The sequence below is a fragment of the Uranotaenia lowii genome, chromosome 3, assembly GCF_029784155.1.
Source record: "Uranotaenia lowii strain MFRU-FL chromosome 3, ASM2978415v1, whole genome shotgun sequence".
NCBI lineage: Eukaryota > Metazoa > Arthropoda > Insecta > Diptera > Culicidae > Uranotaenia > Uranotaenia lowii.
The window spans coordinates 274,140,373-274,166,278 of record NC_073693.1 but is presented as its reverse complement, the minus strand read 5'-3'; the positions used below and the strand labels follow the sequence as shown (position 1 = coordinate 274,166,278).

The window sequence follows — 25,906 nt, the reverse complement described above, 5'->3', positions numbered from 1 at the left end:
TACTCAGTACAAAATATATCTTCGTACGCTTATGGATATCTTCTACTACATAAGTTTTTTTTCAGCTCCACCAACCGTTGGATTTCTTTTTTCCCAATAATATAAGCCACCGCATAATAAATAAAATATTACACTTTTTGCTCCAATTTTGTATAATATAATTCCATAGTATTTCGTATATCTGTAGCGTTTCGATTTTGCTTGTTGTTTGTTTTCTTTTGTTTCATCTCTATCTTCAACTCGTTTATTTTTCTTCATTGTTATATTAAGAGCAAATATGTTATTTATGTGTATATATGTATGTTTGGGTGATGTTTTTCTTCTCTGATTGATTTCGTATAGCTGTAGTTTTTGTTTTTTTTTCTAAAGTTTAACGTTTTGCTTTCGATTTCCGCAGCAGCTTTCAAACTTAGAGATCTAATTTGCATCAGCATCAGCCTTTCGAAACACCCGCAAGGTTTTTTGTTTTAAAGTTATTATTATTTTTATTTCACAAGCAATGTTTTGGGTTTTATTTTTATTTTTGCTTTTCCACAGTTTTTTTCTTTTTGTTTTTGTTTCATAACATTTGCTTCGTCAAATTTTAAGGAAACGCTTTTCAAAAAGTTTTAGATTTTTGCGGTAGAATTATTGCTGTTTTTTATTTGTTTTTTTTATTGATGGAAAAAGCGAACAAGTATTGTTTTTTTTATATCTGTTCTACAACAATTGGAAAGGAATGCAATGCATAATCTATACTTAAGACGAAAACAAATACAACATCGATCTCATTCAATGATTGATTTACTCACATGTCAAAAGCTTGATAATTTTCTCGTTTTTTACACTTAAAGATTCAAACCAATTTAGTTGTGATAACTGATTTGAGATTTGTAATCGATAATAGCAATCTAATATTTCGAAATTTTCAAATTAACAAAATTAACATCATTTACAAATAAATATTTTTAACAAAAAAAAATTTATAAAAAAAACAGATTCATAACATTATTTTTTATTTATAAATTAAACATCCCAGACAACAGTGTTGAGAAAAGTGGTTCAAAACCGAAAAAGCTGTGGACTTAGTACTATTATCGATTATAAATCCAGCACGTATTGATATCATGATGCAAAAAACCGGTGGAGAGTTTCAGGTGTCAGGTCAGATTGCACATTTAAACGCAAAACGATCGTTTATTGTGGCGAGAACGTTATCGTTTTACATTATCCTTTAGATTTAAAGATGTCATCACAATAGAGGGATTTTAACTTTAAGTTAGTACAATTTATGGGATTCTCTTAACTTTTAACTCGTATAATAACTTAGATATTTCTTAAAACGTCTTAATCGGCGATAGATATATAGAATTAGTTTAGAAAAACTCGTTTTCAAACCAAGATTGTTGGTCGAATGGAATTGAGAGTTCAGCTCATTTCCCAGCTTCGACCGGGTTAAAAACTATGGACTTTCCAGTAAGGTTTCCAAACGGCGTTCCCTCAAGTAGCGCAATAAGGATCAAATTTGAATTCATAGCATCGACGAGGAGAAGAAAGAAGGTTTGCTATTGGTTGTTGTTTTTAATGTTGTACTCTGTAAAACTTGTATGTAAATCTGTGCTATTTGTGTTGTGGGATATTGAGTGTTGTGTAGGAGAAATTGTGCTATTTAAATTGTAGAAAACGGAAGTCATTTTTCGTAACATTACCCTATTTGCTATTGTAAAACAATCAATCAACTGTTTGCGTTAACAAATTAAAAATTGATATCACCTCGACCCTCGACCGATCAGAACTTCCTCCAAGTGATTCAACCCCCATTAGAGCTAGGCCCGAGTACTAACGGATCCCAGTTGTGACCGGGAATCGCGAAGAACAGCCTACACCTTACCAAAAGTCCTTGTACGAGGCTCAGGATGCGGTCACCGGTGCTCCCTGCATGTTGGTGGCCATCAACGACGAAGCGAGGGCCGAATTGTTCAGGGCATTACTGTTGGTGGTGCTAGTTGTGGTTCCGGTCGTTCCTCCGGTGGTGGTTCCGGTACTGTTTCCTGCCTGGGTAGACATTTCCGACTTGACCCGGCGGGCTATGTGCGATCGGGTGTGCTTGCGCAGGTGGTCCTTCCGGTAGAATCCTGAAATGATCATTGTTGTTAGTAGGAGACAGCTTTGGGGTGTCAAAGTAAACTTACCCTTCCCACACTCCTGGCAGACGTGTTTCTTCTCACCGGTGTGGATCACAATATGTAGCGTTAGCTGTTCTTTGCGTTTGAACGATTTCAAACATACCTGGAAGTTATAAAAACGAGATTAGTATTTATCACTTAACGTGAGCGCTCCATGATGACAATATGTGATTCTTTTATCTCTCACATCATAACAATACCAGAAACGAAGGAGCGGAGTCCCAAACGACCTTTTTTTTGTTATGGGAGATTAACACGGAGTGTCATTCTTCCCTCCAAACGACCTTATTGATAGGTGTATACCTACTTGAAAGATCAGCTGTGCTATGCTAGCGATGGCTATTGTCGTAAAAATGGTAGATGAGTCACTCTTCAAATGATATGAGAACCAGAGGCATACTTAGGAAAAGACCTGGACAACTATTGCCGGGTCCTACAGTATGACCCAAAAAATGCGTTTTTTTTTTTGGATTCTGCATTAGCCACCTTCATCTATCAATTGACGTAAACAATGCAGTAGTACAGTATACGCTATAACGAACGAGGAACTTGTGGCTATCGCTAAGAAACTTGCGATGAATAACCCCCCCCCTGGTCCGGACGGAATCCCAAATGCGGTGCTGAAGGTGGCGGTTCAGACCATTCCAGATACTTTCAGAGTAGTGCTACAAAAGTGTCCCAACGAGGCATTTTTTTCCCAATTTGTGGAAAACGGTGAAGTTGGTGCTTCTACCGAAACCTGGGAAACCCAAAGAGCATCCATCATCGTACAGACCCATTTGTCTGCTGGACACCCTTGGAAAGTTACTGGAGAGGATAATATTCAACAGACTTATTATCTACCCAGAAGGCGAAAGTAGACTGTCGGACAGATAGTTCGGTTTTCGGAAAGGGAAATCTACGGTGGACGCCATCCAAATGGTGACAGAGTACGCGAAGCGTGCATATAAAAAGAAGTGGACAGGTGATCGTTACTGCGCCTTTGTGACGATCGACGTTAAGAATGCCTTCAACAATGCGAGCTGGGAAGCTATTGCCAAAACGCTTCACAGGATGCGTGTTCCCAATACCTTCTACAGGATAATAGGAAGCTTATTCGAAAATCGAGTCCGGACGTACGAAACCGAAACTGGGTTATGATCTACTGCTTTAACAGCGGTTGTTCCACAGGGTTCCATACTAGGACCTGTGCTTTGGAATGCCATGTATAATGAGGTGTTAACGCTGAAACCACCAGCAGGCGTGCAGATAGTCGGATTTGCTGACGATATCGTGCTCATGATCACCGGCGAAACAATCGAGGAGGTAGAAGACCTTGCAACGGTGTCCGTGGAAAGGGTAGGCATCTGGATGGAAGGAGTTAAGCTTCAGATAGCTCACCATAAAACCGAAGTTCTGCTCGTGACCAACAAAAAAGTTGTGCCGCATATGGAGATTACTGTTGGAGGACACACAACATCTTCGAAACAGCAGCTCAAATACCTTGGAGTAATGGCAGACAATCGCTCAAGTTTTGGTGCACATGTTAAATATTGTTGTGAAAGTACATCGAAAGTCATCGATTCATTGACCTGGATTATGCCGAAGCTTTTGTTATCGCGGGCATGATTCCCATCGACACAGCAAAAGCTGTTAGAGGAGTGCGTAAAGTTCAACGAGCAGCGTCAATGCTCAAGTGGCAGGAGCAATTGGACGCATCGAACAACGCAAGATGAACGCTTGGGCTAATCCCGTGACTTTCAGACTGGGTAAATCGGAAGTATGGGGAGGTCAACTTCTACCCGACGCAGTTCCTTTTGGGTCATGGGCGCTTTAAGCAATACCTTCAATGGTTTAAGCTTATCAGCTCGCCTTATGGCCCGGAATGCGTAGACACGGAGGAATCAGCAGAACATGCTATCTTTGTTTGCCCCAGGTTCATTTCAAGGCGTTAACAACTTCAAAATTTGAACGCTGAAAATGTTGTGAGTGAAATGTGTCGCGACGAACAATCGTGGCGTGCTATAGTCGACAAAATCTCACAAATCATGCGCGATCTAATACGAATCAGGCAAGATGATGAACGGAGTGAGCGAGTTAGTCATCCAAACTTGGCAAGCTAATGGAAGCCTCGTAAAACACCACAATTCAAAAGCAACGCGATCTTAGGGCGCGGTATAACCCTAATCTGGACTCAAACGTGTGGTAGGACTTAAAAGGTCTCACGTACTCAGCTACGATCTTTTCTGCAGCAAAAGTAGGCAGAGATACCATTCGAGGTGGTCGTGACGGGCTTGGTAGTTTCTCAATCGGCCATGCCTTGGTGGGTAGAAATCCTACCCGGCACACGTTTCGAGGTCCCCGGAGGATGCTATGACGGGTGGGAGTTATTTTGGAAAAGTTAAAAGGAGGAAAAGGAGAAAAAGGAAAGAGGATAAAGGAGAAAGGAGATAGATAAAAAATGAGAATGAGGAAAAGGAAAAGGGTGAGATGTATAAGTGCATGAGCACAGTCTACCCCTTGATGTAGTAAATATCATAAGGTAAAACCAAGGGGCACATCGGGCATACGAAGCCCAAGGTGGTTTTAGTGGGACGAACCCACTCACGGCAGCAATCACCCGACTGATATGGTTTATTGTCAAATTTCTATCTTGTAAAAAAAGCGAGCTGATTAGACCAAGTGGGGCGTGATGTGCCGAATTTGGGATGCCCGAGAAGTTGGAGAACGGTTGCCATGGACCGAATGAATTGGAGGAATATTGTATGGGCGTATGTTCAAGAGACGGCCTGGATCCTCTCGCCCAAATGTCGATTCGCTGATGGCTTCCATGTATGAGGCGTGGGCTTCAAAAACAGAGGCTTATGTTGCGAAGATATGCTCCCGAATTAGATTTCGCCCGGAGAGAGTAGTTGAGAATGAAAGTGGACATATTTGGAAGGTTTAGGATGAACTTGCTTTAATCACTGACCACACTAACTGGATATTCGAATTCGATTTTTGGCTGTTAAAAAATTAACGACCAATGTCGATAGTGACAAATTTCGTCAAATACCAAGGAATTACTCAATACTAATTAAGAAAACTAATTGAAAAAAATGTTTTTTCATCAAAACTCAACGACAGATTTCAAATTGTATTCTGGGCTTCCAAAAAACCTTTCATAACTATTTTTATAAAACTTGCTCAAAAAATTTCGTTTTGGAGGCATAAATAAAAAAAAAAATTACAACACAATTTGTTTTGTTTTGTTTGGTTTGTCCAAGTGAATAAATCCGGGTAAAATGACTTGAGCGCTCGAACTTTGTTTCGATTATAGTCGTTTTACCATCTATATGGCATTCACGACTTTATCAACGTTGCAGTTGGCGGATCGTTATTGAAAAACTTATCCGGTACAACTGCGTTCGATGTTTACTCTTGGGCTCGAACTCACGGACATCGGCTCAGGAGACAACAGACTTGCTAACTGAGCTATATCACAAGCCAAATGAGCGCTCGAACGGTTTCTGTCTAAGTTGAAGAAGAAGATGCTGATCGTTGTGTTCTTAGATAAGCAACTTTTTTTTATTAATCCGGTTCCCAATTCATGTACGGAACGGTATATTTCATCCCTAAGACCAGGCCCACCAATGGTTGCTAAACCTCGAACCGAGTACAGACTCCGTTCGTTTTTGGCAACATTCGATTTTGGCAACATTCGATTTTGGCAACATTCGATTTTGGCAACATCCGATTTTGGCACATGTGCCAAAATCGAACGGTTTTTAGAAACAACATAACGTTTTAGAATTCGTTATAGCAGGACCAATATATTTTAGACAAACACCATAAATACGTTTTTGTGTTCTGAAATAGTGATAAAATGCAACAATAAAAACAAATTTTTTTTTAAAATTTTATAAAGTACTCGAAAATGACAAAAAGATGAAAAATTTAAAAAGTTAAAAAACAAATTCAAACAGAAGACTGAAAATGACAAAAACAACTAAAAAATGATGAAGAATGACAAAAACAGCGAATATGACATATGAAAACAAACATTATAAACAAAACAAGAAAAATACAAAATGCATCAAAACGGGATGGAAAAAATTGAAAATACCTATAAATGGTCGGAAATTGACTAAAAATAACGTTTTTTATAATAATAATAGTTATTTTGTAAAAATAACTGAAAAATGTTGAGAAAAAAAACCGTTCGATTTTGGCAGCACAAAATGTACGGGCGTGTTGCCAAAATCGAACGGGGTCTGTACATTCAGCAACATATCTATCAACCCATCATCGCACCAACAGTTGCTAACTTGATTCGAGAAATAGCATTCGAGCAGTAGGTTGTTACAGGATGCGTTTATGTAGCAACCCGGTAGCTACGCAACCGGTCGTCGCTATCAGAAAATAAACAAACACAAATACCAACCTGGATGGCAACAATAAGTGCGAGAATCAGTAAGTAGATAAAAACGCAACCAATCAAAACATCTAAAATACCGACCGAAATAGCAACGCCCGGTGGGTTTGGTCTAAAAGCTAATGACGTTCCAGAGAAACGGAAATTCGAGTTTAATATCAAGTAGCCCACCCGAGTCATGGTATTTAGAGCGGTTGCTTTGATTGGATTAAAGGTCGATTCCCCGACAACGATGGATGGAACTCAGAGCTATGTGCGGATTTCGGGTGAATTTTCGAGTTCATTCGAATCGCGCAAGGGGCTTCGGCCATGATGGCTCTAGATATGGTGGTCTCACTTTGGCAAAAAGTAGACGAGGGTTGGATGCGAGGAGGAGCCGAAATTTGACAGCTGGCTGCTGTCTGGCTGGGATGCCAGGTGCTCTGATTTTTTGTAAAACACGAAGTTTTTCCAATCATCAAGATATTGCTTAGACAAAGATTTCGCCTTGATTTTTGCAAGTATAACTCATAGAATCGAAACAAAATTTTCCGACTGAGCTCCGGGCTAGTAAGCAAAGCTGGAAGAAGTTGGACCTATAAACGACGGTGCCAGCTTTGTCGGTAGCGGTTAGTAACATTAATTTTGCATTACTTATGACAAATTTATGCTTATTCAACACTTTTTTCTTTCAAGAGTTATCTAGAAGCAGCAGAAAGTCATCGAATCGGATGGTAACATGGCGAGGCGTTACATTTCATCGTCCGAGAAGCGGCTGGCCCTCCTGCAGGAACATACGATCTTCATCGAGATGAAAAAGCTGCTTCAGGAGGACCCCCGTCTGTTGCCATCGCTGCTCCAGAAGATCCAATCGAGTAATCCGGATCTGATGGGTAGCATTTGGAAAAACCAGATGAAGTTTTTGGCACTTTTGAATGAAGGAACCGATGAGCTGAAATAGGAAAATATGCGCAACGTTAGGCGCCTGAGCAGCATGACGATAAGTCCGATGAGTGGGTTGGGGAATCAGTTCGATCCACTGCAGACTGTTGATTGTCCGGAATGGATTGAGCCCCTGAAGGATTCTGCAGGTGATGCTGTCCAATTGCTAGTCATCCTCAAGTGCAGCAAAGCTCCAGCTCAGCGCTGCTCGTGGGTGGTGGTGAAGGTAGATTAACTGAATATGTTAATATTAAAAAAGGCTTAAGCAGTATTTACATGATGCAACAGTTATTTGAAAATAAAATTTCTTATCATAAAATCGTTTATCATTTAATCATGAAAATTATCAATAGCAGAATTTATAGCATTCCTTTAGCAGAACCGATTTACGTTTATTTTCATCCAACACTTTTCGATTAAAGGGAAACAAAATAGCTCTTTGGATAAGGTAAAAAGAATATATAAGGAACAAGCAACATCCGTTTTAGGGTTTTAGTTGATTGTTCCACCCTTAAAGATCCTTTTTATCATAACGGTCAATGAAAAGTTTTTCTTTTTCGGAACATACGGATAGACCGAACTGTATTGTAATTTTATTAAAAAAAAAAGTGTTTAGAATACAAATTAATTCATTGAATATACTCATATCATTGCTTTTTTTCCGAAAACTCAATTTAAATATAATAAAATAAACTAAACCCCAGTACGGTTTTAAATCTTTTGATCTTTCGTTTACGATTGGCTTCTGCACATACACACACTTTTTTGCCATCTGATTTTTTATCACTAACACCTGGCATCCCTGGACCCCTTTTTCGTAAACACTACAGCCAGCTGTCAAAACTTTTTTCAATATGGCGGAATGGTGATTTGGCATATGAGATCACCATATCTAGAACCATCATGGCTTCGACAAGGTGATGGTCTATCCTGCATGATGTTCAACGTAGCGCTAGAAGGTGTTATTCGACGAGCGGTGTGCGAAATGTGGTGCATGAGTGGTGCGGTGCACCAAGTGCAGTCAACTTATCTTCCTAACCGTTGACATTGATATAGTGGGCAGATCATCTACGACGGTAGAGGAGATCTACCGCAAACTGAAACGCGAAGCAAGAAGGATTGGGTTGATGATTAATATGTCCAAGAGGAAGTGTATGCTGGCCTACGGATCCGAGACCGACCGAGTCCGCTTGTCCACAAGGTCGTGAGACAAGGTCACGATCGACGACGACGAGCTGGAGATAGTCGAATACTTCGTCTATCTCGGCTCACTGGTCTGGTGACCGCAGACAATGACACCAGCCGTGAGATCCGGCAGCGAATGATCAGCAGAAGTCGTGCCTACTATGGACTCCAAAGGCAAGTGCAGTCGAGAAGGCTTAGCCCTTAAACAAAGTTTAACCTGTATGCGACGCTCATTAGACCGGTTGTACTCTACGGGCACAAAACGTGGATATTGTTCGAGGAGGACCTGCGCACACTCGGAAAATTCGAGCGACGAGTGTTAAGAACCATATTTAGGCGGGTAGGAGAACGGAGTGTAAAGGCGAAGGATGAACCACGAGCTCGCGCTACTCTTCGGCGAACCCAGTATTTAGAAGGTGGCGCAGGCTGGACGGATACGCTGAGCAGGACATGTTGCGAGAATGCCGAACGACTGTCCTGGTGTTTGCTGCCAATTTGGTGGGAACGAGATGAGCGGGGGTGTAACGAGCGAGGTGGTTAGACGGAGTGGAGCGGATCTGGAATATGTGGGATGCCTGAGAAGTTGGAGAACGGTTGCCATGGACCGAGTGAATTGGAGGAACATTATGTCGTGAGACGGAACATCATGTAAATAAAAAATAAATAACGGTACAATGTACAGCTTTCATTCTCTGGATCCCCGAACAACATATGTACATATTTATGTATATCGCGATTAGTTTCCGATATGCACGTACTTCGTTTGCAAACACACTAATAGTACCTAGTGTAATTTGCTAACAGTACATATACCTACACTTTGAATAGCTGTAATCATTTCATATGCGACAAGGAGAAGTGGTATTACCAATTTTAGTGTACATATTAATGGTGCTTCGCCAATCAGAAGATCTACCGCGAATGGTGTTATAACTCCATTGTTAAAACCAAATAGAGTTTCAAAAAACGCTTTCGAGTGCAATGGAAACCTAAGGCTTGAAAACTGAATATTCGAAAGGAATACAGCTATAAGAGACTGCTGTAATTTCGTATTGCTGTAATTGTTCTATTGTTGTAATTTCAACGAAATAGCACCAGAGCGTTCCCGAGGAAAGTATTCAAGTGCCTTCTACGAAACTGGCTTCGAATGTAAAACGATAGAAACTCCACAAATAATTTTGTGGTTATTTATGCATTTAAGTGGTTGAGAGGAGCTTAAAAGGAGATTTTTTTAATCGTAAGCCAATTTGTTTATTCCTTTAGAACTCAAAGAACTTTGAAGAGTGAAAAAACCAAGCTAATTTCCAAGATATGAACCCCAAAGAATACTCACACTGCATATGTGCGGCCTGTCCGGTATATGTGAAAGCTTGTGGCGCGTCAGGTGATCCTTTCGCTTCAGCGCGGCGTGACAAATATCGCACACGAACCGTCTCTCGACGGCATGTGAAACCACATGTTGCTCGATAAGACCCCGCTCCGGGTAGGCCATCTGACACTCGGGACAGCAAAACAGTGGTGACCCATCAAGGGCCTTCGTTTCCCGGATCTGACCCGGTTTGGGGCGCGGTTTCTTCTCCTTCGGTGGTTTACGTTTCTTTTCCTTCTTGGGACGTTTGCCCTTGCCTCGTTTGCCCTTCTTGGATCCGGTGGTCGTGGTGGTGGTTGTTGTTTCAGTGGCATTGACATTCGTTCCATTTGTGGTGGGAGCAATTTGGCCATTGACTGCTGCCGGTGCCACTCCTCCGTTGATGGCAGGCTGCTGAGGTTGGGTCATGGTTTGCATTTGGCCATTGGTGGTTACGTTGTTGGGAACGATCGGAAGCTGATTAACGTTCCCGTAGTTGGCATGACTGTTGTCCTGATGATTGTTGGCATGATGAGTCAAGTGTTGGTGGTTCAAACCTAAGCTAGCGGCCGCAGCACTGACCGCAACATTTCCCAACGCCAAGTTCAAGTTGGATCCGTTCTTCAGATTAAGCAAGTCTTTCTGCACGTTAAACGCGTTCGTTTCGACACCGATCAGTCCACTTAGCGGTCCCGGAGAAGACAACCCCGATCCTACGCCATTCGTTTCCTTCTTGATCGATTCCGAGTATTTCAAGAAGTGTTGGATTGAGATTGGCAGAGTCGCCGATAGCAAGTGTGACGAATAGTCTACCGTATTGGTGGGATTTGCCAGCGTCTGCCAGGATTGGTTAACGTTCTGTAGAATCTGTTGATTGATCATTTCGTCTCGATCGATTTTGATCGTGGTATTTTTCAACTTGTTTTGGTCCTGCATGTTGGCATTCGTGGTAAAGGAGACTGCATGTTCGGCTGTAGTTTGTGGCTGTTGACCATACGGGATGGAAATGTTTTGACCGTAGGACATCGTAGTGTTGACCACTGTGGGTAGAAGAAAAAGCTTATTTAGAAAATATGGCTAAAATGTGTACACAGTAAACGAAAATTACCGAGTTCGGTAATTTTTTTACCGAAATCCTAACATGTGTAAATCGTTAAACTGTTCGGTAATTTTTTCGGTAAAAAATAAACGAACATCGGTAAATCGATTCTTCATTTACCGAAGTTCGTTTATTTTTTACCGAAAGAATTTCCGAACAGTTTAACGATTTACACATGTTAGGATTTCGGTAAAAAAAATTACCGAACTCGGTAATTTTCATTTACTGTGTAAGATTTCATTATATTTCTTCATTATTTCTTCATTGAATATATGCTTATATTTCAATAGAGAAAAAGCATCTGGAGACAGAGATGCCATTCTCTACCGAGAAAGACGGAGAACGGAAAATAAAACACTCCCGTGCCGTAGCTGCAAATCACCTGGATGAGATTTTTTGTTCCTCTCCACACATTTTTCGCACGCCGGTTTCGAAAGCCACACACACCTAAGTTCAATAGCTCCGGCGTACGACAATTTGTCACCGTAGAGCACCCCGGTGAAAACACAGAACCGACTGGTTCAAGCCACAAAAAGGCAAAGACAAAAACAAACACGAAGGTGTGCATAACAATAGCATCAACAAACGATGAAAGTTTCGGGCGAGTGGTTCAGCTTCGTATGTGTTGGTAAACCCAACAAGCCAAGCCAGCTGCCGTCGCTGTCGCTCTCCGTGGTGAAAACATTTTTTTCACTGTAGTGTGTGTTTGCCCTGTCGTGTTGATTTACAGATTCTCTACAGAGGTTCGGATAAAAAACTCTGCGGTGCGTTTCAGAGAATCTCTATCGAGAATCGAAAACCGAGCACGTCGGTGATTCTCGTTAGAGAAATTGCAAGCCTGTCTGGGGATAACCCAAAGCAATTATTGCAAGCGGAGTGGCCAACCATTGTAGGTTTGGATGCTTTCTCTCGATGAACCACCAATTTGATCTGGAACATCCTTCTTGAAGATTCATTCGTGTAAATTCACTCAAATTTCGTTATAATTGTTTGATTAAGAGTTGTTCTAACAATAGTCAAAAGAACCGAGTTAGATTTTTGGTAGTAACCATGGACCGAACAACATTTTTATATGTGTGCATAGTGTCGTAACCGATCGTTTTTTCTTCTCCGAAAATGAAACGCGAATCAACTATACTTATTAACATCTCTTAACGAACTGAAGCCTGATTTCAATCGGCATAACTAACTCTCTCAATCTCTCTCTTCGCCGTATATTTTCTCGCTCTTCAAAAACTGTTATAATTACATCTCTCGACTTCCTAACCAAACACACGAACACATTAGTATTTAATTGTGAATATTGAACATACAAGCACTATTCTATAACGAGAGAGAATCACGCATTCGAATGATATGGGGTGGACCATAAATCTTGACATACATATTACGGTTCAGATGATTTATTTTCATTATCCTACCAATATTCTCTACACATAGTTCAAAATTTATAATTACAACAAAGCTAGCAGACTGGCATTGAACAATCTAGCTGGTGCTACAATATTGATAAAATTGACAAAATTTATCAAATAGACAGCATCGACAGAAATTACAAAATCGAAAAAAACTGATTAAACTGACAAAACATATTGACAAGATTGATGAAACAGAATATTGACAAAATTGGCAAAATTGACCAAATTGACAAAATTGACAAAATTTACAAAATTGACAAAATTGACAAAATTGACAAAATTGACAAAATTGACAAAATTGACAAAATTACCAAATTGTCAAAATTGACAAAATTGACAAAATTGACAAAACTGACAAAATTGACAAAACTGACAAAATTGAAAAAATTGACAAAATTGACAAAATTGAAAAAAATTTACAAAATTTACAAAATTTACAAAATTGACAAAATTGAAAATAATTTACGAAATTGAGAAAATTGACAAAATTGACCAAATTGACAAAATTGACAAAATTGACAAAATTGACAAAATTGACAAAATTGACAAAATTTACAAAATTGACAAATTCGACAAAATTGACAAAACTGACAAAACTGACAAAATTGACAAAATTGACAAAATTGACAAAATTGACAAAATTGACAAAATTGACAAAATTGACAAAATTGACAAAATTGACAAAATTGACAAAATTGACTAAATTGACAATATTGACAAAATTGACAAAATTGACGAAATTGACCAAATTGACAAAATAGACAAAATTGACAAAATTGACGAAGTTGACCAAATTGACAAAATTGACAAAATTGACAAAATTAACAAAATTGACAAAATTGACCAAATTGACATAATTGTCTAAATTGACAAAATTGACAAAATTGACAAAATTGACAAAATTGACAAAATTGACAAAATTGACAAAATGGACAAAATTGACAAAATTGACAAAATTGACAAGATTGACAAAATTGACAAAATTGACAAAATTGACAAAATTGACAAAATTGACAAAATTGACAAAATTGACAAAATTGATCAAATTGATCAAATTGATCAAATTGACAAAATTGATCAAATTAACAAAATTTACGAAGTTGAGAAAATTGACCAAATAGACGAAATTCACAGAATTGACAAAATTTTCAAAATAAAAAAGAATTGCCAAACCATATTGACAAAATTATTGAAACTGGTAGAAATGTTCAATTTCATGAAATTGCCAAATTGACAATATTGAAATAATAGACAAAACATATAGACAACATTGGTGAAACATATTGAAAAAATTGTTGAAACGAATAAAAAAATTGTCCAAATCAACCATTTTAATAAAATTTACAAAATATGAAGAAAATTGACAATCTTAACTAAATTAACTCTATTGAAAAAATTGAAAAAATATTACCAAACTGACAAAATTGCAAAATTTTCAAAATTGACGCATTCGACAAAATTGACAAAATTGAATAAATAAACCAAATTAACAAAATAGACAAAATTTTACAAAATAAAATAAAATTGACAAAACATATTGACAAAATTCATCAATTTTGTCAATATGTTTTGTCAATTTTATTTTTGATCAAAATGTTCAAATTTACAAAATTGAAATGAAAAAAAAGACAAAAATTACACAAATGAGCATATTAACAAAATTGACAAAACACATTGACAAAATTGATGAAGCATATTGAAAAAATTTATGAAACTGAATAAAATGTCCAAATCGACCATTTCGATCAAATTGACAAAATTCACAATGTAAATTGACAAAATTGACAAAATTAACTAAATCGAAAAAATTAAAAAAAAAATTGAGAAAATTGTAAAATTTGACCAAATTTACAAAATTGAATAAAATTGACAAAGCATATTTACAAAATTTTTGAAACTGGCAAAAATGTTGAAATTGACAAAATTGTCAAAACTGACTACAGTTAATACCCGATTTTGTCACGCATCGATTATGTCTGCCCCCAATTTTGTCTACACCCGATTTTGTCATTTTTTTGACCCGATTTTGTCACTATTTTTTTAATTTAATGTAAAAATACTCAGATTCAAACCTTCTCCATTTGGGATGATTACTAATTGATATCGCGTCAATTGACAACATTGTTTTACAACATAATAACATCGATAGCGACTAATGAATGACACAAATTTAATATGTCCGATTTTATACAAGTGTTTTTTATTCACATTTGAACAATAATAAACTTGGTAAATACAATCAAAATAATTAATATAACGACACAACAAATCATCGATAGGATCAACAAGCTTGTTTTGGACCCTTGGAGCCAAAGGGTTATAATTGCGTAATAGATTATTTCGAGAAAACACGCTCAAGTGGTTGTGTTATTCAAATTTCCATACATTTTTCTAAAATTTGTATTTTTCTTTCGAACGCAAAAGTAGGTATGTAAATGTTATAAAATGATGTATTTCAGCAGGTGGAGGTCGGATGAAGAAATATGGTTTTGATAAAAGATCGAGTACCTACATATACGGTTCCACGTTCCAGATACTAATTCGAACTAATGAACGAGAATTTATTTCTTATTTGAAATAGTGTATACAAATTCCTTTTTCTTGCTTAATCGATGCAAGCTGTGTTAATTTTACTCATTTTTAGGATAAACACAATGGTAAATATGACTCTAAAAATCTGAAAAAATCACCGAACGAACTTTAAATCGAACATTTTTTCTCTTATACCCCTTTGGCTCTAAGAGCCTCAATTGAGCTTTCTTCAAAGCAATTTCTCAAATACGCCTCAAGAAGATGACGTCATTAATCGAGAAATCTAAAGCATCAGCCCAATCAACTATGTTGCCTAATATCTGTACAGCTTCATTCAAAATAAGCTGAAGGAATGCTCCCCCAGTTGTCAGTTTGGACTTTTTTTTATTGGAAATTGTAAATTTTTTAAACTTATTTAAATACTTTGTTTTTTTTATAAGGTCATTGGGATTTTAATCACTGGGGGTCATTTATTCTTTTTGATAAAATCGTTCCAAACAGATTGTTTTAAGAAACAAAGCAACAAAATTTGATGATATTTCGATAAAAAAAACTTAACGCATTTATTATCAACTTAAAGCATATAAAAACACTCTACACTGTTTAAATGACGCACTAATCATGTTTTCTGATTAATTTGAACAGGATTATTTAAAAAGAATGCTTTTTAAAATTAATCCGATTTTGTCACTGTCCCCAATTTGTCACCCTTAAATGCATCATAGGGGTGACAAAATCGGGGATTCACTGTACATTAAAAAAATTAATGAAAATGAATAAGGCCAAAATAAAAAAAAATTAAAAAAAATGGCCAAATTGCCAAAGTTAACAAAAATCTACAAATTTGACAAAATTGACAAAATAGCAAAATGGCAGAAATAAAAATATTGACATTCCAAATTTTTTTTAATATCTATGGTTTATTCGAACGATTATTGTACCCTACGTTGCCGCATTGATTTTACTGTAGGAGTTGTAATTTCAGCCAATTATTTTTTTCAAGATATTCGCTTCCTTCTTTTGAGGCACCACATGCTGTGACTCCAAAAAGAGTAAATTGAGTGAGATTATAATGTCATAGAAACGGGATCATACAAGATATTCTAGAACTCAGTCATTCAAAAATCTCCAATTAGTTGCAAATTATGTTATTAATATGAAAATTATGATTACTTCTTAATACTTTCATCCTATAAAAAACTTTGAATCTTAATTTCTTTAATTCATTTGTATTTACTGTGCTCGAAATTCTTTATTCATAATTCAGAATTTATAAATCTATCATTTATTAATTTTTTTGTGTCATGTGCAGTGCTTAAAAAGCATGTCAACAGCTTGGATGATTTTTTTGGGATTTTAACGCCTACAAACATTGCATGACGGGGATCTCCATTATTTTTCTTCCAGGTCATAGTCTATTAAGAAAGTATTAAGCCAACCAATTCAAATCGTCGTTTTTAAAGGCATTTTATCATTCGGACACGCCTAACCGTGTAAGGGAAGGGTAGTCACGTTAAGTTGATTTCGCAAACGTCCAGGCGGCATTGCTAAGAGTCCGGAAGATTTTTTTTAAGTGGTCTGGTCTGGCAGTATAGAATGTAAATCCAATCATAAAAAATCCAATTTACCTGATTGAATGTTTGTTTACTGTCATGAATTTGTGGATTGAATGACTGTGGAGTGAATGACGAAAGAAAAAAAATGTATTCACTGTCATTATGAAGTTCGTCTATGCTAACATGATTTTATTTCATCGTCTTTCGAAACACGTGGGATGAAATCTATTTTCTTTCATTCATGCCCTACTGCGGTCAACGAAAATGATTTCTTCGAGCTCTGGTCATGTGTATCCAAATATAATTTACAGGCTGTAAGAAAGGCTACTATCCACTGCCAAATGTATTGATTCGGGTTTTTTATTGTCCTATGGGTCAGATTGTTTTTTTCTTATTTACAAGGGAAGAAGCTATGTATTTTATGAAAAAAAGTTATAATCATATAAAATTAAAAAATCTGAGTTCACTGAACATTATTTAAAAATGGTAGGTTTTTCTGGCTGAAGTCTTCACAAATTTCAAGAAATGTTTTTGCTAAGGTTAAATAACTCAACTAATTCATTGGCAGCTTTAAGATGAGCCAAAAGTGAGTCAAAAAGTGTAAAATTTAAAAAAATATGTATTGAATTTTTTTTTCATAACATTGAATATCTTTTCTGGGGTAAAAGTTTGGTTCAAGGTTTGATCACATGAAATGTACTGCAAGAAACAAGGAATATTTTAAATTCAAAGATATATTTTTCAAAACTTTCAGTACAGCTCTGGCGATTTTTTAATGCAAAAATTTTGATATCCCATACAAATTTCCATACAAAATTAAAACTCGTTGCGCTTATTCAGGACTGAATGAATCTTTGCTTAAATTTGTATTGCTATTTGTGGCAGTAAAACAACCAAAAAATGTTTTGGGAGTTGTAAAAATGTGTAAATTTTGAAATTTTTATACAATGCTTTCAGCAGTCTAATGCAGCACCACACTTAAGCTTTTTCTAATAGCTTTAGGCCGAAACAAATTTCAAATCCTTCTTTTGTCACTTGGAGTTGGAACATCACAAGGGGGGGAGGTGATCATAAAAAATAATGCAAAAAACTAATTCATTGGAATCAATTGCACGAAAACTTGTATGCAACAAAATTGCATACTACATTAATACACAAAACCAATAAATCAAGTATTTTTTTATTGATAATATTATTTTAATGGCATTGCGGCGAGATGAACTTCTAAGGTAGAGTGAGCCTAGCAAAAGTTTACCCGATCAGTTTTGAGCTTTCTACACAAATTGCCCTCCGCTTACATTCTTCACCACCTTTTCACTTCCATTCACTTCATCTATCCAGCTAAATTCTTCACAATTACTTAAACATTTCTACCTTAGAAGTTCTTCTCGCCGCAATGCCATTAAAATAATATAATCAATAATTATATCGGCGATAAAAATCTTAATCGTAATTTTTTATTGAAAAATTAAATAAAAACAAGAATACAAAAGGTGAACACCCATCTTCCACAATTTGTTTTTTTTTCTTTTGTAATCTTTCAGATATTTGATAAATTCTTCGAAATTTTCATAAATTACTTCTGTTTTAATTTAATCCCCCCTTCTGCTATTTTGGAAATTTCGAAGAAAAGGTGGGGTTGGGGGTGACAAAAGAAGAAATTGATATTTGTACCAGCCTTATTGGCAAAAAAATATAAAATTTAGTTCAAACAATAGCAATTGATGTTTTTATGCGTAAGGGCCTTTCTTGCATCACAAATTTATTAAAAACTATAAATTTCTATACGTTTTCTTTAGATTTTATTCTTAAAATTAAAAGCTTAGTTTGTTGCAAGTTACCCCTTTTCTGAGTAGAGTAAAAATCGTATATTTTAATGAAATAAAAAATTACTGAAAAAATAAATAATTTTTCTGATTGCGTCAATTTGCCCCAACGGGCTGTATGAACGGTTCGATTATCTGTGGATATGTTTTTTTTAGATGCCGTTGAAGTCCATGCCATGTTACCCCAGATAACGGTACCTATTTCAGTTTTTTTTTTTTTTTTTATTTTTTTTTTTTTTTTTTTTTTTTTTTTTTTTTTATTTAATCATAGAAAAACTTAAAATATATGTACAGTTCCTTTAACACTTGTTTTTCATTAATATTGTCATTTCATACACATCAATATCAAATGCTTCCAGATAAAAGTTTACATTTCAAGAGCTAATTCCGACGATGACTTGTAACGCACGAGGAACTCCTAACCTCTCGTCTACGGGTACGAGTGGTTCGAGTTTGTGTGGAAAGAGGATACGTTCCGTTTGCTGGGATAACTTGCTGTTTATGACCGACCGCATCGTTCTCCGAGGTATCCCCATTATCGGCTGCCATAACCTTTCGATCGCGTTTTTTTCCTTTTTCCTTTTGTTCAACATCCTGCCTTGAAACCGTTGTACCAATCTTGCCAGTAGATCTGCTATCTTCTTTTGTGAGATCCATAGGGTTCCGAACAGACGGTATGTGAATACTAGTGGGTTCCTTTCCGTTTTTGATGACTTGGAGTTGATCCGAAACGTTATCGCTATCAGTTGTTCTGCTCTCGTTTGATATTTTGTCAGTTTCGCAACTCTCTTCAAAAGGCTTCGAATTGAGTACCAGCATTGCTTGTGAGTGAGTGACCCCATTTGAAACAATACTAGAAAAGGTTCCATTGTTCAATTGATTAGAAACAAGACGCTCGTTAACACTTTTCCTCTTCGGACAATCCACCTTCAAATGCTCCAATGCACCACATGTAAAGCACTTATTCTTCAAACCCTCGTAATATATCCTAACCCTTATGTTTTGGATATACAGCTGTGCTGGAATCTCCTCTGTAACCTCCATATACACGCCCCTCACACCATTCAAGATGGGAAATCCAGTTCCATCTGGAAAGCGCTCTTGTGTTAATTGTTTAATAACTCCATATTTCGACATGACGAGAGATATTTGTAAATCTTCCACTTCCGGAGGCAATCCAAAAATGCGAATGTATTTTTGATTGCCATTCGCTGCTGAAACACTCACATGAATCTTGGAACCATCCGCATAACCAAACTCTACTTGAGCTCCCAACTTCGCCAAAGCATCCTCCATTATTTTTTCCGATTGGAAACGTATAAAAATACTGAAGTCCTCCCTGTACATGGCATATAAATCATTACACAACCATGATTGTTCCTTGAAAAAATCAAAAATCTCCTCATTTGAAGGATTTTTTGATTGTGCACCGAACCGTAAAACAGTTCAATACAGAAAATTAGAGCTAATAGGAGAAAAATAAATTGCGGATTTGAGGTCATCCAAATTCAACTGAAATGTATCAACATGTTAAAAAAACTTTTTATATTCACTTTTGTTTTCTTTAAGATTTCAGAGGCACATTTTTTTCGTATTTTGCTTGTTTCCAAAATATGAAATTGTTATCTTATTTTAATCGCCGCTGGGATATATTCTTATTTAATTTTTGGCATTTCGGCGAGTTGTGAAAATTCAAGGTAGAATATTTAGAAAGAACATGAAAGTATTATAGGTGGAAAGATCAAAGCTAGAGCGCTTTGAGTAGAAGAAATTGAATAGTTGGTGAAAAATGTGAGCAGGGCTTTTGTTGTGTGAACAGCTTTTGAACTACTTGCGTGATTCTTTGCCGCGCGCCGTTTCAATGTTGATAGGAAGCGATGAAGAAACCCATCGCATTCCTACCCACATTGAAACACGGACGGGTCGAACACATGTGAGATTGTGTCCGACCGGGCAAAAAATCACCCAAGCAGCGCTCACATGTGCTGTTCTATTGCTAAGCCAATTCTATCGATGCGTGCTACTTTTTCAGGTACATCGGATGGTTGCTACTTTTGTTTTTCGCATATTATCCATCCGATGCCTTACTTTTTTGCCAAATGCATCGTGGTGAATTGTGTTGTAATTTTTGTTATCCCATTTCCCCCCTTCTTTAGCCAAGTGATTCTGTTATCTTATTTTAATCGCCGCTGGGATATATTCTTATTTAATTTTTGGCATTTCGGCGAGTTGTGAAAATTCAAGGTAGAATATTTAGAAAGAACATGAAAGTATTATAGGTGGAAAGATCAAAGCTAGAGCGCTTTGGGTAGAAGAAATTGAATAGTTGGTGAAAAATGTGAGCAGGGCTTTTGTTGTGTGAACAGCTTTTGAACTACTTGCGTGATTCTTTGCCGCGCGCCGTTTCAATGTTGATAGGAAGCGATGAAGAAACCCATCGCATTCCTACCCACATTGAAACACAACAAAAGCCCTGCTCACATTTTTCACCAACTATTCAATTTCTTCTACCCAAAGCGCTCTAGCTTTGATCTTTCCACCTAAAATACTTTCATGTTCTTTCTAAATATTCTACCTTGAATTTTCACAACTCGCCGAAATGCCAAAAATTAAATAAGAAAATATGAAATTGGAAATCTGAAGTTGGAATGCTGATGGAAACGATTTTAATTCTGATTCAAATGCCCTAAGCCATAGGTCGGCAACCTGGGGCCCGCGAGCCGCATGCGGCTCTTTTTAAGTGAAGCTGCGGCTCTTTAGTTAACTGCGTTAATATTATATATATTGTTGAATGAAATATTTTTAAATTCGTGCTTAAGCGATAATTGATTCTTGTGACCTGAAGAGAATTTCAAAATTGTATCCTCTGTAGGAAAAAGCGGGATGCGGGGGTGTTTGGTGATTGATTCTTTTTTCTATGATATTTTTGCCAAAAAATAAATGTATATTTTTTGTTCATTTTGATTATTCATTAATCATTCTTCATTTAAAATTTTTCATTTTTCATCTCAACTCTTTAAAAAAGTTTTGAAATCATTAAAACGGTATTGTAAAAATTTGTATAATGAAGCTATAAGTAACAAAATATAGAAATAACTATCGTCGATGCTCAAAATACTAGTAGATTTGCCTTTTTTTATTTGAGAATGAAATGAGTGTTTTTAGGAAAACCTTCTTTAAAAAAAAATTTAAGCTATTCTAAAATTAAATAAGCTGAACCAACTCTTGAGCTTATTCAAAAGTTTCACCCATCGATAGAAAAATATAAAATTTTCAAAGGTGGAAGTAAAATATCAAAATTTTGCTTTTTAAGTCTGATTCTTGCAAATCCAAGTTCAAAATTTTGGTTCGAAATTTGACTATCTTAAAAAATATAATTTGGAAAAAAATCAATACACCGAGAAAATATTAAATTTCCTGCACATTTTTTTTTACATTAATATTACATGTTTCTTCATCGGCATATATTCTTTATTTAAAAGTAATTCCAACACTTAAATCCTGTGGATAGCTTTTTTCATAAGTAGAAATCAGTTTTTTTTTTTTTTTTTTTTGATAAAACAAACGCCCAAATAAAATCAAATTTAACTTCAAATTTTAATTCTTCAATAAATTAGCCATCTTGATATTTTTATGTTGATTGTTAAACTCATTTACCATCTGAATTTATGTACATGTTTTGCTGGTTGTAAGAAATGGATAAATAAACAGGATTTGAAAACGGGAAATAATCGGAAGTTGAATTTTAATATCGATCCTAAATCTGAATCCTGAACCGGCATTCAAAAATTGTAATTGGAATCTGCTTCCGAATTCTAACAAATACGTTTTCTTAATCTTAATTTCAAATAAGAATTTCTTAATAAACCGAGATGTGAAATATGTTTCAGAGTCCTCATCCATGAATCTATAATTAAAATTTTGAAGTTTTGGGTTTCAATCATTATTTCATTTTTTTACCCGCTTTCTGGTTCCAAGTTTTCAGTTCTGGAACGCCATTTTGAAGCTTGGTCATACCTTAATTTTACTTAAGAATTTAGTTCAAGAATTTCGAATAGTAAAACGAAACAAATAATCGGGAAAATTCTGGAAAACCTACCCAATAAATAAAGGGTTATAAAAAGTTAATAGATACATGAAATTCAAATACAAAATTCCAAAACTAAGAATTGAGAATTACAAATTAAAGTTTTTCAAACTCGGATCAACATTGAGAAAAAATGAAAATTTCAATTTTGAAAACAATTTGCAAATTTAATCACAGGCTAAATATTTGTTACCAATAGTTATTAGACATTTTCACCCCGAAGCAGTTTTTTTTATAATTAAATTGTATGTATTGATAAAAATGTAAACCTTTGAGTCTTTGAAACCATTCAAAATTTCAAGTGTGATACGTGCTGCCAATATTTACTAAAAGTGCACAAATGTTGAACGAAGTTTCAATAACGACCATATTTTTTCTTCATTTCCGATTAAGAGTTAATGGCCGTTGATTTATTTTTATTAATTTTTGTTTTGAAACTTTCAAAGTGAACTGATTTTTCCAGATCAAATGTTCTGTTTTTTTATTATTTGTCACAAATTTGCTACGAAGGCTACAAAATCACATTATTACAGAGTTATACTGGTCAAACCACAGATTTTTCCAATAATCTAAGGTTTAAAGAGAATTGATAAATAGTATACAATCTATTGAATTGCATTTTTCATTCAATTGGACGTACAATACTCAAGAATCACATGTGACATAAAATGAGATTTTTGAATTTTCCAGATGCATAAAATTCTGAACAAACTTTTTTATTATTATGGTTTATTTTAGACAATTTACCACTCCTGGGGTATTCGTGTCTTTTAAATTCTGAACACACGTTCGCTTAATGTCATGAATTTTGAAAATTCTACCATTTGTCAAGACCATAATTTTTGAAGATAAAAATTTTTGACCACTCAAATTTTAGTTGAATTTTTCTTCATACTTTTGGATTTTGAAAAGGCGTAACTAAATCTGGAGAATGTCTTAAAAAGCTCGATAATAAAAAAAAAAATATTTCCCTTTACTTTGTTATTTTAAAAATCTTTTACTTGCCGTACTTTTTTTACACGGTATTTTTTTACGCGGATTTTCGAATTAACGCGGTTTTTGAGAGAAAATATTTAAGACTTTTTCAAAGGAAAACACTTAGAATCTTTTTGTAATTGGGAAAATCTTAGCTCTGAGACTAAGAACTTGATACATGAGACCTGAGACTTGAGACCTTAGACCTGAGGCATGAGACATGAAATTTGAGACTCGAGATCTGAGACACGAGACATGAGACATGAGACCTGAGACTTTAGACCTGAGACCTGAGACATGAGACCTGAGACCTGAGACATGAGACATGAGACATGAGACATGAGACATGAGACCTGAGACATGAGACATGAGACCTGAGACATGAGACATGAGGCATGAGACATGAGACATGAGACATGAGACATGAGACATGAGACATGAGACGATCTGAATTCCACACTGTCAAATAAGCCTCACTATATTTCTATTAATCTAATTGTTTTGGTTTTTTATCTTAAAAATAAACTATCATTGTACGCAAATTTAAAAAAAAAAATCGTGGTTCTTACGCGTTTTTTAGTAACGTGCTTTTTTGAGCGAATTTTTTTAATTAAAATGGATTTTTACGTGGATTTTTGAATTACGGGGTTTTTTTTACGCGGATTTTCTAATTAACACGGTTTTTTAAGCAGATTTTCGAATTAACACGGTTTTTTAAGCGGATTTTCGAATTAAAGCGGTTTTTTACGCTGATTTTTTTTACGCGATACGAAACCCCGCGTAAAAAAAACCTCAGTGTATTCTGCTTTTGTAAATATGTTCAAACTATCACATTAATAAAAGTATTCATTTAACCTTTTATGTATTCAATACTTTCTTGACTCGATATTTGCGAACGTATTAAAATGTTCATTGATCATTCATATATTTTGATTTTTTTTTCTATTAAAAACAAAAACTATAAATCTTCATTGTGGCTTTTTAAAACTCTGAAGTTTTGAAAATTTGAGGTTTTGGCTCTTCCGACTCAAAAAATTAATATTCAATAGAACATATTAGGTATCTGCAAAAAGATATTTTACCATTCCATATTGATCCCAAAATCAAAACAATCCCATCCTCGCGATTACAAAGTTGCACCCATCATGGGCATTTTCTGTGAATCACTCCCGACACTTTCAACAGATACCCATCCCCACACACTTCCAACACAGGGGTGAGGTGGGGGCATGGGAACAACACCCACCAAAAACCACCCAGTCCATAAAACTCGTACCCCACCCCACCCCTCGAAAAAACCGCTAACTTTGTATTGGAAAATGATATGGTCAAAGGACATCACAACTACTACCCCACCCTAAAACATCCACCTAGTAAATGATTTTCCCGCTGCTAGCTGCATCGAATGAGCCTGAATGTATGCAACCACGCCACACCACACTATTCCAGCCAGTCAGCGCCGAAATTCGCGAGTGAGCTTACTCACACCAAAACACGTGGTTGGAGGAGGAAAAAGTAGCAACATAGATTTGCTGTCCCCCTCCCCCACCCCTTTTTTGTGTTGGTTAATTCGAGCGAGGGAACCATTTTCCGAATAATGAAGGGCGTCCCTTTTATCACAGGAAAAGTCCCCGGAAAAATTTTCCCCGGAAGTTGGGACCCAAACTTACTTGAGGTAGTGTTCTGATTAAAATGATTCCCGTTGGCCGCCGCATGGTATCGATTAAGATCCTGCTGCTGCTGTTGTTGTTGCTGTTGCTGCTGCTGTTGGGGGGTTTGCTGCTGGGGTTGTTGCTGCTGTCCCAGACTGGCCACGGTTCCAAGCGCCGCCAGGCCAACGGCGCCATTTGCTTGATTGGTACTGGTAAAGGCACCATCGTTGCTGCCGAATTTGGCCGCAAACTGATGGATCCCGGAAAAGGGACCCCCAAAGGCGGAAAAATTCATCACTTTTTTTCCGTGGCCTCTCTGCACGCTTTGGTGGGAGATGATTTTTGATCTGGAACTGGCACTTGAAAATTCCCCAAATCCCTTTTTGGCACTCCAAACTAGTCTTCCAAACGTCGTCCGTCGCCCGAAAATTTTATGCACCTTTCAAAGAAACCACATTTTCCATTCGCACTGGTAATCCACCTTGCTGTATCCCAGATTTGTGACGCCTGGCCGTGATTCAACCGTGCGAACAAAAAAAAAGTTCACGGTCACGATGTGCAAAAATCCTACACTTTTTACCTCCGACCCTAAAAACCCGAAAAATCCGCACGTGAAAAAACTATCCACCGAGGCCCATTTTCCTCCGCAACCCAAGCGCAATTCGAAACAACCCGATCCGAACAGTTTGATGGGAAAAAGGAAGGAAAATTGTTTAAGAACCAGACAGACGACGGTTTTTGCTGCTTCA

At 36.4% G+C, this 25,906-nt stretch overlaps 1 protein-coding gene across 1 annotated transcript; it reads right to left on the bottom strand.

The window, feature by feature from the left end:
• Positions 1–1,021: 1,021 nt before the first annotated feature.
• Positions 1,022–25,906, bottom strand: LOC129755940 (uncharacterized). The gene is made up of 4 exons (XM_055752653.1): positions 25,176–25,906; positions 9,998–11,052; positions 2,172–2,268; positions 1,022–2,114 (listed from the first exon to the last, which is right to left on the bottom strand). The coding sequence occupies exons 1-4, from the start codon at positions 25,450–25,452 to the stop codon at positions 1,891–1,893; spliced, it is 1,653 nt and encodes a 550-aa protein (XP_055608628.1). The 5' UTR covers positions 25,453–25,906; the 3' UTR covers positions 1,022–1,890.

Excerpts from the sequence above, each read along its gene's own strand:
- LOC129755940 (XM_055752653.1), bottom strand. The coding sequence starts at position 25,452 with ATGAATTTTTCCGCCTTTGGGGGTCCCTTTTCCGGGATCCATCAGTTT. Across the intron at positions 11,053-25,175 it reads TAATCAGAACACTACCTCAA|TGGTCAACACTACGATGTCC; the intron begins GTAAGTTTGGGT and ends TTCTACCCACAG. Across the intron at positions 2,269-9,997 it reads ACAGGCCGCACATATGCAGT|GTATGTTTGAAATCGTTCAA; the intron begins GTGAGTATTCTT and ends TATAACTTCCAG.